Source organism: Dermacentor albipictus, chromosome 4 (genome assembly GCF_038994185.2).
Source record: "Dermacentor albipictus isolate Rhodes 1998 colony chromosome 4, USDA_Dalb.pri_finalv2, whole genome shotgun sequence".
NCBI lineage: Eukaryota > Metazoa > Arthropoda > Arachnida > Ixodida > Ixodidae > Dermacentor > Dermacentor albipictus.
In genome coordinates this window covers 30,373,024-30,384,751 of record NC_091824.1, presented here as the reverse complement: position 1 = coordinate 30,384,751, position 11,728 = coordinate 30,373,024, and the positions used below count along the sequence as shown (strand labels likewise).

The 11,728-nt window shown below is 46.2% G+C and overlaps 1 protein-coding gene across 4 annotated transcripts; it reads left to right on the top strand.

Annotated features, from left to right (window-relative positions):
- Positions 1-263: 263 nt before the first annotated feature.
- LOC135901545 (uncharacterized) lies at positions 264-4,241 on the top strand. Of its 4 annotated transcripts, XM_065431381.2 has the most exons (12): positions 1,121-1,145; positions 1,291-1,381; positions 1,723-1,906; positions 2,221-2,397; positions 2,622-2,690; positions 2,754-2,861; positions 2,947-3,003; positions 3,087-3,125; positions 3,191-3,402; positions 3,693-3,852; positions 3,925-4,047; positions 4,145-4,241. In XM_065431381.2, exons 2-11 carry the CDS (start codon positions 1,379-1,381, stop codon positions 4,041-4,043), a joined length of 1,128 nt encoding a protein of 375 aa, XP_065287453.1. In that variant the 5' UTR covers positions 1,121-1,145; positions 1,291-1,378; the 3' UTR covers positions 4,044-4,047; positions 4,145-4,241. The 4 variants fall into 4 exon arrangements, with proteins under 4 accessions (XP_065287452.1, XP_065287450.1, XP_065287453.1 ...); XM_065431380.2 differs by lacking the exon at positions 1,291-1,381 and having other exon boundaries at positions 264-1,145; positions 2,959-3,003; XM_065431378.2 differs by lacking the exon at positions 1,291-1,381 and having other exon boundaries at positions 264-1,145.
- Positions 4,242-11,728: the final 7,487 nt, after the last annotated feature.

Below are 11,728 nucleotides of genomic sequence, written 5' to 3'. Positions count from 1 at the left end.
ACAAAACACATTAGGCCACGAGCCAACTTTAATTCTTAACCTCATCTACTCTTCCATTTCGAAAAAAATTTTTCCTGCCTACTACTCAATTTAATGTACTCTTTCAGGTTTTTACGTCTATACCAACTGTACGATCCCCTTCCATGTACACTTGCCCCCGCCCGCTTCTGCGTGCGTTACCCTCCTGTTTGTTATACCGGTTTCGGCCCCCCTCTCCCTTCCCTCCCCCCTTTTTTTATCTTTTTTTTTTAAACCCCCTCGACAACACATTCGGAAGTCAATATGCCTTTTTCGGCGCCTCAACCCAGAGTATCGCCATCTCTGGATGCCGCCGTAACGACACCTACGTTAAGCGCGTGGGGCAGTGCCCCTTGAAAGACCATGCCGCTGCCTGCAGTCACACCATACATTGCACCGCAGACGAAACGACGTCGCCACCTTAACTATTTCAAAATTACTCGGCGTATTACTACTATGCTACTCAAGTCACTTTCAGGAGGAATGAACGTTTATTTTAAGAAACAGCGAGAAAGTGTCCTTTCTTCGCCCTAGGTGGGCGGCTCTCTCAGTCCAGAAAGCCGTTGGCTAATGCTGCAGCCCGGGCCCGGTCCACCAGACTTCGCTGATCGTCCAGGCTCTGTGCCTTTAACATTGCCTACTCATGTTTTTTTTCTTGTGTGTGTGTGTGTGTGGCCGTTCTAATGCCTCAAAAACATGCCGCCAACGACTCCCCCTGAGTACCTCCTAACCTTTCGCATCTCCAACACGCCCCCAAGCCCCCGTATTTCTTAAAGATCTCATTTTTCTCTTTCTTTTTCTTTCACTACCCCCCTTTTTTTGCGCCGCCCATTACCCCACCCCCCTTTCCCCTTTTTTCCCCTTTTTTCTGCTTCTATTTCTTTTCTTTTCTCCCCGCGTGCCCACTCTCACGCTCTCATCCTCTCGTCTTGAGAATGAAGCTCACAGACGTCGGACGACAGCGCTTGTTTCCTCTTGTAATCGCTCTCTTTAAAACCAGCCGCCAGCGACAACTTCCGCATGTGACGTCACTGCACTAACCCTTTAAAACTAACACGCCGACGATGACGAGGCCGCCTTTGACGAAGATAGGTCCTCCTGTAGAAACGTTGGCCAGCCTGTCTGAGGTACGTTATCCCTGTTTACAAACTTTATACCACTATATATATATATATATATATATATATATATATATATATATATATATATATATATATATATATGTAGCGCTTCTTTTTTTTCTGTGCGCTTGCTACCTTTGTACGCGTATAGATATTTACTTCGTCTGTCCCGGCGCCCAATTCAAACCTGAGCTCGGAGCGTGGTCGGCGCGGTCACTTAATTTGAAGTTTGCCAGAGCATGGTAAGTGCATCTATGCTTAGTGGTCCTTATATTAATATTTATGCAAAGCGCTGCCGTTATTTGTACTATTTATTACCCTTCGTTGATGGGCTAGCCGGCGCACGTGCGTCTATCCTTTGTAGCCTTGCATGTCACCGGGTGGGGGGCTCATGTCTTTGAGCAAATAAATTATTATTATTTAACCTGTCGCGCTGCAGCTAATCCGCCTTGACAACGATTAGCGTGCATGTGGCCCGGCCTGTCTGGGATGGTGTAGAGCGATAGCTGAAATAGTGTACCTTTTTTTTTAAATGTATAGTTGGGTTTTTTGTTTTAATATGCGCGTGGTGGCATCATTTCAGATGTATGCAATTGTGGAGTTTACTGCTACAGAGGAAGTGGAGGTTGTGCCTTGCACGTGGGTAAATGGTGACAAATGTCTGTGGCCAAAAGTGCCATCAGATAGAGCCACAAGAATGGTTCGACGCGCAGCAAAACCAGATGCGGGATTCCTCTCATATGATGCGCTCGTGAAAGGTGTATTCCGTGAGTATTCCCTTGACTATTATGTGTACTGTCACTATAAATTCAAACGCCAGTTACGAAGTTATATTGCATTAATTGCTTTGTTCGGTTTACAAATTTACCTGCATATGTGCATGCCAGTGGGTTATTTCACTCTAAAATTTTTACTTTGAACTGCTCCATGCATGTTTAGAAACAGCCTCCAAAGCCATTGCACGTAGCAGTCGTTGTCATCACTTTACTGTCCGCGCTTCAATTAATTTATGTTGATGGTATACATGTGATCGTGTGCATAGTTTCGGCCTTCTAACTATTGTCAATGCACTATACCTCAGACACATATGAAGATGGCCGTGCAAAGTTGGAAGAGGCCCGGTTCAGGTCCGATTTATCGGAATCTGATGGCGGTGGAAAGCGGAAGAGAATTAGACCTTTGCGCTACAGTTCGGAATCTGATTCCGATGATGACCTTCCGCGCGCCCCCTTGCAGCTTTCCATGCAGCACAAGACACGTAAGACTTTTGTTTTCGTATTTTACCTTGGTCAAGTTGCTACTTTCAGTGGCACTAGTGTGTGGAAAAGTGATTGCCAGGTGGTGCACTACATAAGGATCCAGTAACATGAGTAACTTAGAAAATTTTAAATGGTGGCCCTGAGCTTATAAAATTCGCATATTTTTTGTTGGCAGACCATTTGGTGGTTGTTTTCAATGTGAGGTTTCATTGGTTTTGTTCAGCTTGCAGAGTCCCAAAAAAGCGCAGAATGGAGCCTCTGCAAGGAAATTCAGAGATGACGTCACTGCCAGGTAGCATATCAGCTCATTGCCAGCTAGGTGTCGTTTGATTGCACTGACCCTCTCTTTCCGCAGGTTCTAGTCGGGAGACACCCGCTCTTCCTTTCGAAAATCGGAATGAGGACGAAGTCGGCCTAATTAGGGATTGTGTGGCTGTGGCTGAGGTGGCGCAACAGTCCCAAGGTAAAAAGGCTTTCCCAATTTCATGTCATTTTGTTCTGTCTTGCTTGCACACGTTCAGAACCGAGTTGCATAACAAACACTGCAGCTATTATTGCAGGAGCTGAGAGTCAGCAGCATTTGGATGCCAGCCCCAGTGCCAATTGTAAAACTCACTTTGCCTATTTCTCACAGTTCCAACACACTTTTGGGGTGCTTGCTCATTAATCGCTGTGTTGCACTTTCCAGGTTGTCGACAAACCTCGGGGACAGCCCTGAGCAGTGCTGGTAAGTTTTCGAACAGCAGTACTCTGGCTTACTTTACTTGTTTAATGCTGTTTTCCCTCTTACAGAGTTTCAGCGGCGGGTTATAAACAGTTTAAATATCGTGAGGCACAATCAGGCTGAAATTATACAGATGCTGACAGTAGCCCTACAAAGAAATAGTCCTCCAGGTGCAGAAACTTCAAACACTCCTGAGCCAGTGCTGCGCTGCCCACTGGACAGTGTGCGAGAAGTCCTTGATTTCAATGAAGAACTGACTGAAGGAAAAAGTGAAGCTCTGGTATGGTTCAGTAAGACATTTCGTTTCAGATGCTAGCGTCTCGGTTTTGCTGAATATTTGCATATGTACAACCTGTTTCAAAAAAGTGTGCCAGTGAATGACCAACTTTGCTCCACTTGTTTCAGTGCATACAATTTTCGTCTTGTTTGCATTCACAGATACATGTGCTCAGTGGCCCTGGCATTTGCATCTGTGTAAACCCATTTCACTGCCACACCGACATCTCAGAAGATATGCTATGTACTTGCATGTTAGCTGAGAGTTACATACATATCCTAAATTTCTTCCAGGTTCTGGACCTTATGGGCTATGGAACAAGAACCCTGAACACAACTATTAAGTCAATGATGGCTTATATAATGAGTGATCAGGCTGCGTCGGAATTTAGTATGGACGGCCGCAAAGGCAAGGTTCGATTTAGGGACCTGAAGCTCGTCAAAGTTCTGTTCTGTAAGTGTACATCTTCACATCTGGTAGAAATTGACTATTTCTTGAAACTTAAGGCGCGCCCATTTCTTTTAGCGGCTGCTCGGCGGACACGCCACCACAAAGACTGCACGGTAGACGACGTGCTCTACCACATAAAGGAGTGGCTGCGCAGGGCAAAAGAAAGGTGTGCAGCCACTGCTAAGAAAGACTGAAAGTGTATGTGAAATGGTTTTCTTGAGTAAACATTTGGCAGCTAGAGGTTGAAGCTAACGCTTAAAATGGAGTTTAATTATTACTTGTCTGTTTATTTCAGTTGCTGTACAGAAACCAGACGCTACTTCCGTGCAGGACCATGATGGTGCTTAATTAGCTTACAAAAGTGGAAAATAAAGTCTTGTTGAATTGTGGAATGTTTTCCTTGATTTTTACTAAAGCTTTACTAGACCTGTTTGGCTGCACATAGTGATTGAGGATTCAAAATGAAACAAAATAAGAATTCTCCACTTGTAGCATGCAATTGTATAATTATATGCAAATTTGAACACAGGAAACTACTTCCTGTTTTAAGAAAAAAACATGCCAAAAAATGCACGCAGGAATACAAGACTAGAAAGAGGCTGGACAGACAGGAACCAGCCTCATTCCCGTCTTGTGTACGTTTCCTACGTGCGTCTTTCCATTTTTTTTTTTTTGAAGTCGCTTCAAATGGGCGCTTATCTATTCTGCTAGTCATCCACAAGCATTTTTTGAAAGCAAACTTCATTTATATGACCCACTGATAGAAAAGAAACGTATTATAATACTACGATGTTAAAATGGGCAAATTATATATCAAGTTGGAAATATATTTATTTTGCCTTTGCAAAGCGTAGACTGTGTCTGACAGAGAATAAAAACAAGCAAACATAATATGAACAATTTTCCGGCAATATTTTCATGTTAGTTTACATAATTATGTTAGCTAGTGTATATATCCTGGACATGCCTATTTACGGACAGCCAGCGGACGTTCAAAACTGGATGTCCCATGGACATCCCATTGGGATGTCCTTCGGACATCCAAACAGGATATGGACTTCTCCTGTACGTCCCACGGACGTCCATGTTGGATATCCGAATGGACGGACGTTGGGACTTATGGCGGACGTCCCACGGATATCCGTGGTTACTTGGGGAGCTGCCGCAAAGCCTCCCCACCAAGCGCGTCCAGGCGTGTTTCAGTGCCACGTGTCTTCGTGTGTGCGTGTGTGTGTGTGTGCCCACGCTTGTCAAAGCGCGGCAGCCGGGGAGAGGAGCTCCCCAAGTGTGAAGCGAGGAGGTCTGACCGGCGCCGGCCCTGCTGATGCGTCACTACACTCGTCTCAACATGTCTCTCGGCTCGTCCGTGCCTCGCTGTCACGTGGCCTCGACCCGTGACGTTCCCTCTTGCCCTCAACTCCGAGAGTAGCCCGGACGTCTCTCATTGGTTCGCGGCACGCGGCAAGCCGCCGAAAATGGCACCTCGACCCATCCTCTGCGCGGCAGACCAAACCGGTTCCGCGGCAGGTTTCGCGGCACGCGGCGCGCCGCCGGCGGCGTGCCGCGCGCGTTTTGACGCTAGTGTGCCCGTACCTTAAGAGCAGCTGCCCCCGGACGCCAGGAGAGAGGCTCTGATTTCTTCTGTTGAGTAACGTGCTCTCCCGTCTCTCCACTTCGGTCGACCTGACCGGCCGCTCTTTTGCGATGCTAGAATAAACAAGTTGTTCTGTTAGCAGTCGACTCATGCTTTGCCAGGACCTTCGGATGCTTCCAGTTGTGCCCCAGGCCGCCAGGCCAACGCTACCCTTGGGGCTTGCGACCTATTTGCAACAACTCGTGCCAGCGGTGCGACTGCAATAACGGGTGTCAGCACTGAGGATCCAACAACCGGTGCCATCGGTGGGATTCCAACAGCTGGTTGTCAGCGGTGGGATCGCGACAACGGAGGCCAGCAGCGAAGATATGCGGTTAACTCTATGCTGAGCAGCACAACGACCATCCGGGAGCAGTGCAACGAGCCCTGTGTGATGACTGGTTGCCTCCAGCGGAACGACTGCGCTGAATTCTTGGCTGCGAGGTTTGGTGAGTGCGGGACTTTCTTCTTCTGAGTTTCGCCAGGCTTTTGTTAGTGTCAGAAACAGAGCTCGTAATTGTGGTTGTCGTTGCTGCCGGGTTAGTTTGCGGCAAGACAATAGTAGGCAGTAGAGAAAGCAGCATTCAGAGCAGCCATGGATTTGAAGTCGTTGCGCAAACCGAAATTGCTGGAGCTTGCAAGAGAGTTGGGTCTGGATGTCTCAGACAAACTCAGAAAACCAGAACTGCTAAGGGCTATTCTTGAGTTGGAAGCTGAGGATGACGAGCTGTCGGAATGCCTTGAGACCATTGAGGAGAGGGAGACGGCAAAAAGACAGGAGCGTGAACGAAAAGAACAAAAAGAGAAAGAAAAAGAAGAGCGCGAGCACGCTTTGGAAATAAGCGTCTCAAGGTGGAGATGGAACGCGCTCGTAATGGAAGTCAGGCACACGGTGCAGGAGAACGAGTATTGTTCAAAATGACTGACCTAATGCGGCCGTTTAAGCTTGGAGAGGACATTGGTTTGTTCCTGGTTAACTTTGAGCGAACGTGCGAGAAGCAGGGGTTCTCTCGGGAAACGTGGCCACAGCGCTTGCTCACTTTGTTACCCGGCGAGGCGGCCGACGTAGTCGCTCGCTTGAATAGAGAGGAGGCAGAGGATTTCGACCAAGTGAAATCGAGTCTGCTAAAAAAGTACAGGCTGTCAGCGGAGGCGTTCCGTCGGAAGTTTCGGGAAAATGAGAAAGGCAAAAGTGAGTCATATACAGAGTTTGCCTACAGGCTAATGTCAAACATGCAGGAGTGGCTCAAAGAAGAGAAAGCGTTTGGTGACCACGAGAAAGTTCTGCAGTGTTTCGGGCTGGAACAGTTTTATAGTCGGTTACCTGAGAACGTGCGGTACTGGGTCTTGGATAGGCCAGACGTTAGTACGGTGGCTAGAGCCACTGAGCTAGCCGAAGAGCTTGTGACGCGTCGGGCTCGCGGAGCTAAGGACGGTCAAAAGGGTGAATTTGGCTCCAAGTTTGAGAGGCCGAAGTTCACGCCCATGAGAGCAAGGGGGGCACACGTAGTGCGGATGCGAGTGAAAGCAGTCCGACCGAACGTAAGGAGACGGCGGCAACCGAAGCCGAACGCAGGAAGCGGTTCGAGACGAGGCAAGTGCGCGTGTGTTATACGTGCCAGAAGCCGGGTCACTTTTCGGCGCAGTGTCCGGAAACAAAAACAAAAGTCGTGTTTTTGTCATTATGCAGCACTGACGAGAACATGAAGCTTCTCGAGCCTTACATGCGAGACCTCCTCGTGAACGGGAAAGAGTGCCGAGTGCTTCGCGATTCCGCAGCTACGATCAGTGGCGTAGCCAGAAATTTTGTTCGGGGGGGGGGGGGCTACGCCACTGGCCCTATATATATATATATATATATATATATATATATATATATATATATATATATATATATGGCTGCACCTTGCAGCTCAGCCTGCTCCTTAAGAGGAAGATTTAGCTCGGGTGCTCCTATTTTAGTACATGTAGAAGGGGAATTCGTTTTTCCCTGCAACCACTTCACCAAATTTGAGGAGGTTTGTTGCATTTAAAGGAAAAAGATTAATTCTAGTGACTATTGGTTTCGAATTTTTCATTTAGGTGGTCAATTATTTAATAAAAATTGGCCAAAATTAAAAATTTTCAGAAAACGAAACTATCAAGTTTAAAACTCCGTGACTCAACAATGAAAAATGATGTCACAATTCTGTGAATCGCATCTAATGGCACATCTACAGCGGACAAAATAGATATGCTACACATGAATCTCAAAAAAATTTAGTATTGTGGAAATACGGCTTTTGCAGAGCCCTTGTACACAACGAAACAATTCACGTAAGATACAAATTGACACAGCAAACTTGTCCGCTTTGACTGTTATAATAAATGCCGTTTACAGAACCACAATATCTGTTCTTCATGCATAGCTATTAGGTTGTACACGTCGTGCTTCTATTTTTTCAGACTTTCGAATTTTTCAAAATATTTTAAACAAAATTCAGGCCCTAAATCGAAGTTCTGTTTCCAACAGACACTAGTATTTAACTTTCTCTCTCAAATGCAACCAATTTCAATAAAAGCGATTTGTAGGATTATCTCAGAAAAGCGTTTCTGCGTTTTACAAGTCTCTGAATAGGCCGCGTCGGATTGGGCCCGAGCTAAAGCTTCCTCTTAAACAATTTATCGAGGGATCAAATACATGCATAATAATTGCATTGTCATTGCCAAAGATGCTGCAAATGAATTCTTGAAAGCTACGCACTGTAAATACAAGTAAAATATGTATTCTTTCATAATATATTATACTCGTGTGTGCCAAAAATTGTGCCCAACATAACTGACGTCAATGCTTCCATGTTTTTTGTCTATTTATTAAGTAAAGAAAATATCACACGAACTTTAGAACTATATCAATTCGAAACCAGGGAAGCAGTGCATGCCGCTGATATGAAAAATTAAAAGGCAATGAACTGAACAAGTTGAGGACAAATATGTTAATGAAACTTTGTCATTTAAGAACCGTGCTTACATTCTTGTATATAAGCAATGGCCAGTGAAAAATCTCAATGACGCTGTCGTTTGTTCCAATGTATTACGCAGGAGTAGCTGTCCCTTGTCGTGTATCGTGAGTAATTGCGCCGAAGTTATAGTCGCGCGACAGAGAGCACGTATAAAAAGCAGGAGTTCTGCAAGATATATGAGGGCAAGTCAAATGAATGAGCCAACAACGGGGTACTTTATTTAAAAGTAGTCTTCATGAGAATTTAGACATTTGTCCTATTGACTAACGAGTCGCGTGATTCCCGTCTCATAAAACTCCTTGGGTTGCTGCTTCAAAAAGTCTGTATCTGGTACCCTTGAGCTGTTTTTTCGGTTGCCCCAAAATGTAGAAGTCGCAAGGTGACAGGTCTGAGCTGTATGGCGGATGTTGCAGCGTTTCCCACTTGAACGTTGCCAGTTTTGTATTAACCACATAAGCGACGTGGGGACAGGCATTGTCGTGGAACAAGATGACCCCATTCGTCAATTTTCCACGTTGTTCGTTCTTGATTGCGACAGGCTGCCGTTCTGGCGTTTCACAATATCGGAAACAATTCAAAGCCTCTCAAGATTTAGCAAATTCTATCACTAATGGACCCTGTCGATCGAAAAAAAAAGTCAACAACACTTTTCCAGTGGAAATGACGGCCTTTACGTTCTTTGGACGTGGTAAATTCGAATGTTTCCACTGTAAGCTTTGCCGTCGTGTTTCAGGCTCGTAGTAGTGGCACCAAGGTTCGTCCCCGATCACAGTTGCAAACAAGAAGTCGTCATCCTCATTGCGATACCCGATCAGATGAGTCAAGGCAGCGCGAAACTTCTCCGTCTTCTCGCGATGGATCAAAATCTTGGGGATCCATTGCGCACCAAAGAGCCGATAACCGAGAAGCTCATGAATTATGGCGTGAACCGAACCGTGACAGATAATCGGATGGTCTGCCAGTTCATCGATGCTTATCCTCCGTTCTTGTTTCAGCAGCTCATGAACCTTTGAAATTGTGGGGGGTGATTGCACGATGGTTTTGGCCCAGTCTTGAAATGTCTTTGCAACGTCCTTTGAGCCGTTTCCTCCAACGCTTCACAGTGGTCAATGAAATGAAGTGTTCAATGTACACGGAAGTCATATGGTGGTTAATTTCTGTTTTGGAAACACCTTCAGCTGTCAAAAACTTCGCGACACCGAGCTGTTCAACTTTTGAAGTGTCCATTATGTGGCGCAACCATATTCAACCCAGTGTATGAGAGCATTAAAGAACATTTATATTCACACCTACGTGTCATTTTTGTAAATGAGACATACCATTCTCCTACGCGCATGCCTCGCAGATAATGAACCGAACCATTATAGCGCGGTTAGGGTAGGCTCACTTTCATTTAACTCGCCCTCGTAAATTAGAAATGCAAAGATACAATGGGATATGCAAATGCGAAAATACGGCTTGATAAAGGACAAAAAAGTGTCACTGGAAACAAAGTTCACTGCATGTATACACAAAACCTCGCAACAAGATATTTAAGTATACGTATAAGTCTCTAATGAGTCTATGGATGTAAGAAGTAACTGTATACAATGCGTCAAACAAGGCAAATAAACATGTTGCACAATCATAGATTCACAGAATCCTAGATTCCGCCCCCATTCCATCCACTCCCCCCGATGTATCGCGCGCGACGGAAGGCGGCGCGCTTGCTCCCCGCTTTTCTCCTTTGCGCACACAAGACTGAGCCACCATAGTCGGCTCACCCATTCCACCTCCCCTCCTACGCTTTCACTAGCACATACAGCATGCAGCGCGTGGTCACGATGTTATCACCCCTGGACTTTATACGAAACATGAGGGCGACGGCGACGGCAGGAATGCGCCTGGAGTGTCCATATAATTGCTTTCGCAATAATATAATAAACGTATCCGGCAACTGAAGCGTCCCGTCGCCCATTACTTTCCGCAAAAGGAGTATCAAAATCGAACTTTCACCATGCGACAATTCGCTGCGCCGCAACAATGTATTTTTTTCTTCTGTGAGGCGGAGGCACCAAAATGAAAAAAAAAAAACGCATAGGAAAGTATGTTGGCCAGAATCGAATGCCTACTTCGGGCACCTAATGGGGCTACGGAAGGAATACGGAAGAAAACATGAGACGCTTGGTCCACTGAGAACTATACGCATACTGCTCAGTATCCTACAGCGGCGAAACAAGACTTTCCGGAAAGGTTTCGCTCAAGGAATGCGGTGCAATCCTTCGAGTCCCCGCAGTGGTGGCGGCGAGCGACCTTTTTTTTTTTTCCTCGTCTGCTAGCCAGAAAGCGTCCAAAACTCTGTCAGGTGAAAATCCACTCGGCCAGAGCAAACCGAACGCGCACCGAAGTGCACCGCACGGTGGTCGGGGCCATACGAGAAAAACGTATGCGCTCTGGCTGGCTCTGGCAGCCCGCGGGTAGAGTAGCAAGAACAAACAAAAATTGAAGAGGCTCAATGTGTCCTCGCGAATAAAAGTAAAAGTAGAAAAAATAAATAAGAACGTAGTCACTTTGGCTAGCTTTAGTGTCTTGACATGGATGTTCTGGCGTAGGTTAAAAAAAATGTTGATATTTTTTTTTATGTGACATGACGGCACAAATGAACCACCCCAACGCTTCGTCTCATTGGACCTCACTGCCTGCTTTGCCAACTCGTCTGCTAGTGTGTTGATTTGGCTTGTCTCGTTGTATGTTCCGATGTAAGACTTTTGAAAAGTCAATACACCTTTGGCGTCAAATGTTTATAACAACATTAAACCCACAAAGTTCGGCAATTGAAAATCTAAAGCACAACTTTGGAAATGTCAATGCACCTTTCACATCAAGAGCTTATGAGATTTATACCCATAAAGTTTCGCAATTGATATCCATGCGCTCCATGGATTCCGTGGCCTCAGTGAGATGCCGCGGCGAGCCCGCTCACCATCAAAGCGCCCTTGAAACTTTGTGCTCGGGTGGGACTGCTTCGCGTTATGTGACTCCCGGTGTATGGGCGTTGCCACGAAATCCAGCCCGAGTTTGCAATCTTCGCGGTTAAATGTCTGTTCGAGCGTCAAAAAGAAATTCTAGACAAAATGCAGAGTGATTTCTGGCGCCGGGGGTCGCTTTGGTCGGCGGTGCATGGAGAGCACGAAAAAATTTCGGGGGGGGGGGGGGGGGCTGAAGCCCCATAAGCCCCCCCCCCCCCCCTGGCTACGCCCCTGGC

Excerpts from the sequence above, each read along its gene's own strand:
- LOC135901545 (XM_065431378.2), top strand. The coding sequence starts at position 1,083 with ATGACGAGGCCGCCTTTGACGAAGATAGGTCCTCCTGTAGAAACGTTG. Across the intron at positions 2,691-2,753 it reads AGAGATGACGTCACTGCCAG|GTTCTAGTCGGGAGACACCC; the intron begins GTAGCATATCAG and ends CTCTTTCCGCAG. Across the intron at positions 2,862-2,946 it reads GGTGGCGCAACAGTCCCAAG|CTATTATTGCAGGAGCTGAG; the intron begins GTAAAAAGGCTT and ends CAAACACTGCAG.